This window comes from Corapipo altera, unplaced genomic scaffold, assembly GCF_003945725.1.
Source record: "Corapipo altera isolate COAL_440 unplaced genomic scaffold, ASM394572v1 60180, whole genome shotgun sequence".
In the NCBI taxonomy this organism is placed as follows: domain Eukaryota; kingdom Metazoa; phylum Chordata; class Aves; order Passeriformes; family Pipridae; genus Corapipo; species Corapipo altera.
This window is the reverse complement of record NW_020885827.1, coordinates 712-4623: the sequence shown is the minus strand read 5'-3', so window position 1 is coordinate 4623 and position 3912 is coordinate 712. Positions and strand designations below refer to the sequence as shown.

At 53.6% G+C, this 3912-nt stretch overlaps 1 protein-coding gene and 1 non-coding gene across 2 annotated transcripts; both read right to left on the bottom strand.

Annotated features, from left to right (window-relative positions):
- Positions 1-1327: 1327 nt before the first annotated feature.
- Positions 1328-3112, bottom strand: LOC113940833. Its single transcript, XM_027631984.1, has 3 exons — positions 2567-3112; positions 1641-2334; positions 1328-1568 (listed from the first exon to the last, which is right to left on the bottom strand). Exons 1-3 carry the CDS (start codon positions 2828-2830, stop codon positions 1540-1542), a joined length of 987 nt encoding a protein of 328 aa, XP_027487785.1. The 5' UTR covers positions 2831-3112; the 3' UTR covers positions 1328-1539.
- TRNAR-UCU lies at positions 3082-3155 on the bottom strand. The gene has a single exon. It is a non-coding gene; the product is annotated as a tRNA-Arg (tRNA).
- Between the last annotated feature and the right edge of the window lie 757 nt (positions 3156-3912).

Here is a 3912-nt window from a genome sequence, read left to right as displayed (position 1 = left end):
ATATTCCCAATGCCGGCACCATTCCAAGCTCGGGAGCTCCGGGATTTGGGATCCAACACTTGGACAACTCCTTTTCCCATCGTTTTCCCACCAAATCCCACCCTAAAACCCCCAAAAAGGCCTCTGGAATGAGCCATTCCCGCCCTTTTCCAGCCACAAATCCCACGGGATCATCCACATTCCCTCGGGATCCTCCTCACCTCTCATCCCAGTTGGGAGATTCCCGGGATTGGGAACATCCCAAGGGGGCTCCAGGAATCCCCTCAGCTCCAAGGGAAGCCTTGGAATCCTTTGGAATCCCTTCGGATCCGATGGGAGGAGCCCGGAATGGGATGAGGGGGTTTGGAATTCCGGCTCCGGGCACAAAGGGCCGTTGTTCCCTCGGGAATTCCATCAGCCCACACGGAATTCTTGGCCCTGGGGCGACTGGAAACACCCAAAGATCCCGGATGGGCCGGGATTATTCCCAAAAAAATTGGATTTTTTCAATTTTACATCCGAACGTTCGTAGCCAAATATTGGATTTTTCCATCCAAATATCGGATTTCCTGGATCATCTCCAAACATTCCCACCCAATTATCGGGATTTTATATCCAAATATTGGAATTTTCCACCCAAATATCGGATTTCCTGGATCATCTCCAAACATTCCCACCCAGTTATCGGGATTTTATATCCAAATATTGGATTTTTCCACCCAAATATCGGATTTCCTGGATCATCTCCAAACATTCCCACCCAATTATCGGAATTTTGTATCCAAATATTGGATTTTTCCACCCAAATATCGGATTTCCTGGATCATCTCCAAACATTCCCACCCAATTATCGGAATTTTATATCCAAATATTGGAATTTTGGGATTGTACCCAAATGTTCGCATCCAAATGTTGGATTTTCGTACCCGAATATCGGATTTTTATATCCAAATGCTGGAATTTTTTAAAGGACATCCGAATATTCCCATCCAAATATTGGATTTCCTGGATCATCTCCAAATATTCCCACCCAATTAGTGGAACTTTATATCCAAATATTGGATTTTTTGGGCGGTTTTATCCAAATATTCCCACTGAAACATTGGATATTTTGAGTCAGCGAATTCAAATTTTATTTTCCCGGGAATATCCTCAATTCCATGGGGGGGGGGGGGAGCTCTGTGTTCTCCCATTTTTGTGGGATTTATTCCCGGTTTTCCCGCCCTTCATATCCCTCCCCCAATCCCGGCGGGGCCCTGGGAAAGGGGGAAGAGGAACAGCAGGGGGGTGATTCCCAAAAAACCTCAGGAGACTCCAGAGCCTGTGGATGTTCCAGATCCCATTCCAGAGCCTGTGGATGCTCCAGACCCTATGGATGTTCCAGACCTTGTGGATCTTCCAGAGGCTATGGATGTTCCAGAGTCTGTTCCAGACCTGTGGATATTCCAGACCCTGTGGATGCTCCAGACCCCATTCCAGACCCTGTGGATGTTCCAGACCCTATTCCAGAGCCTGTGGATGTTCCAGACCCCATTCCAGAGCCTGTGGATGTTCCAGACCCTATTCCAAAGCCTGTGGATATTCCAGACCCCATTCCAGACCCTGTGGATATTCCAGATCCCATTCCAGACCCTGTGGATGTTCCAGATCCCATTCCAGACCCTGTGGATGCTCCAGACCCCATTCCAGAGCCTGTGGATGTTCCAGAGCCTGTTCCAGACCCTGTGGATTTTCCAGACCCTGTGGATGTTTCCAGACCCTGTGGATGTTCCAGACCCTATTCCAGATCCTGTTCCAGAGCCTGTGGATGCTCCAGAGCCCATGGATGTTCCAGACCTTATTCCAGACCCTGTGGATGTTCCACAGCCTGTTCCAAAGCCCATGGATGCTCCAGACCCTGTGGATGTTCCAGACCCTGTGATCCTCCCAGATTTTCCAGGAATTTCCCAGTCTGTCCCTCCCGGAGCTGCTCCGGGGGTCCCATTTCCCCCTCAGATTATCCCTGTTGGGACCATCCCGGAAAACTCCTGGAAGAAGGTCCTGGACCCCCTTCCCTCCCTCTGGATCCTCCTGGAAAATTCCTGGAAAAAGATCCTGAACCCCTTCCCTCCTCCTGGATCCTCCTGGAAAATGCCTGGAAAAAGATCCTGGACCCCTTCCCTCCCTCTGGATCCTCCTGGAAAAAGATCCTGGACCCCTTCCCTCCCTCTGGATCCTCCTGGAAAAAGGTCCTGGACCCCTTCCCTCCCCCTGGATCCTCCTGGAAAACTCCTGGAAGAAGGTCCCGAACCCCTTCCCTCCCTTTGGATCCTCCTGGAAAAGGGTCCTGAACCAATTCCTTCCACCTGGTTTCTCCTGGAAAAGGGGAAGCACAAACCCCTCCTGCTGTGAAAATCCCTTGTTCATTCACCAGGAGCGTCTCTCCACGGAATCTTTTGGGAATTCTTCGGGAATGGGCAGTAAAATAAAAGGGCCACCTGGCTGGAGCTCATCTCTGCCGGGACTCGAACCCGGAACCTCTGGATTAGAAGTCCAGCAGGAAACAACTCCAGAGGGGCCTGGACCCCTTCCCTGCCTCTGGATCCTCCTGGAAAACTCCTGGAAGAAGATCCTGAACCCCTTCCCTCCCTCTGGATTCTCCTGGAAGAAGGTCCTGGATCAATTCCCTCCCTCTGGATCCTCCTGGAAGAAGGTCCTGAACCCCTTCCTTCTGTCTGGATCCTCCTGGAAAACTCCTGGAAGAAGATCCTGAACCCCTTCCCTCCATCTCGATCCTCCTGGAAAAAGGTCCTGGACCTCTTCCCTCCCTCTGGATTCTCCTGGAAAAACATCCTGAACCAATTCCTTCCATCTGGATCCTCCTGGAAGAAGGTCCTGAACCCCTTCCCTCCCTCTGGTTTCTCTGGGAAAGATCCCAAAAGGAGCCAGGAAAAGTGGGATCTGACGGAGGAGACGCCGGAAAAGGGGAAGCACAAAACCCTCCCGAGCAGCAGCCGTGACCCAAAAATCCCGTGTTTTTTCACCGGGAGTGTCTCTCCACGGAATCTTTTGGGAATTCTTCGGGAATGGGCAGTAAAATAAAAGGGCCACCTGGCTGGAGCTCATCTCTGCCGGGACTCGAACCCGGAACCTCTGGATTAGAAGTCCAGCGCGCTCGTCCATTGCGCCACAGAGACCTCACCGGGAGCCGAGCGGCGGCTCCGGCACAAAAACCCCCCCCGGGGGTCCCTCCGATCCCCCCCCTCCCGCCGGGATAATCCCGGGAATCATCCCCGGGCTGCCAGGGATGCAGCAAAAACCTGGATGCGGCGCCTGCATCCCTGTGTCCCTGCGTCCCTGCGTCCCAGCCCTGCGCCGGCATCTCCCAGGGAAGAGCGAAATCCTGGAGCGGCAGCAGCGCCCGGAGCATCCTCGGGAGGGAGGGGGAAAAACGGGAGAGGGGTTTAGGCTGGGAATGCTGGGAATGGAGGGGGGAGACTCCTGGAGCATCCTCGGGAGGGAGGGAGAAAAATGGGAGAGGGGTTTAGGTTGGGAATGCTGGGAATGGAGGGGGGAGGCTCCTGGAGCATCCTCGGGTAGTCTGGGAATGCTGGGGAGGCTCCTGGAGCATCCTCAGGAGGGAGAAAAACGGGAGAGGGATTTAGTCTGGGAATGCTGGGAATGAAGGGGGAAGGCTCCTGGAGCATCCTCGGGAAGGAGGGAGAGAAACGGGAGAGGGATTTAGTCTGGGAATGCTGGGAATGGAGGGGGGAGGCTGAGGAGCCTCAGGAGGGAGGGAAATGGGAGAGGATTTAGTCTGGGAACACTGGGAATGCTGGGGAGGCTCCTGGAGCATCCTCGGGAGGGAGGGGGAAAAACGGGAGAGGGGTTTAGGCTGGGAATGCTGGGAATGGAGGGGGGAGGCTCCTGGAGCATCCTCGGGAGGGAGGGAGA

What these genes read in the sequence shown, in the direction of transcription:
- LOC113940833 (XM_027631984.1), bottom strand. Translation starts at nt 2,830, where the DNA reads ATGGAAGGAATTGGTTCAGGATGTTTTTCCAGGAGAATCCAGAGGGAG. An exon ending in TTCTTCCAGGAGTTTTCCAG is followed by an intron (nt 2,335 to 2,566) that starts GAGGATCCAGAG and finishes CCCCTTTTCCAG; the next exon opens with GAGAAACCAGGTGGAAGGAA. An exon ending in GGGTCTGGAGCATCCACAGG is followed by an intron (nt 1,569 to 1,640) that starts GTCTGGAATGGG and finishes GTCTGGAATGGG; the next exon opens with GTCTGGAATATCCACAGGCT.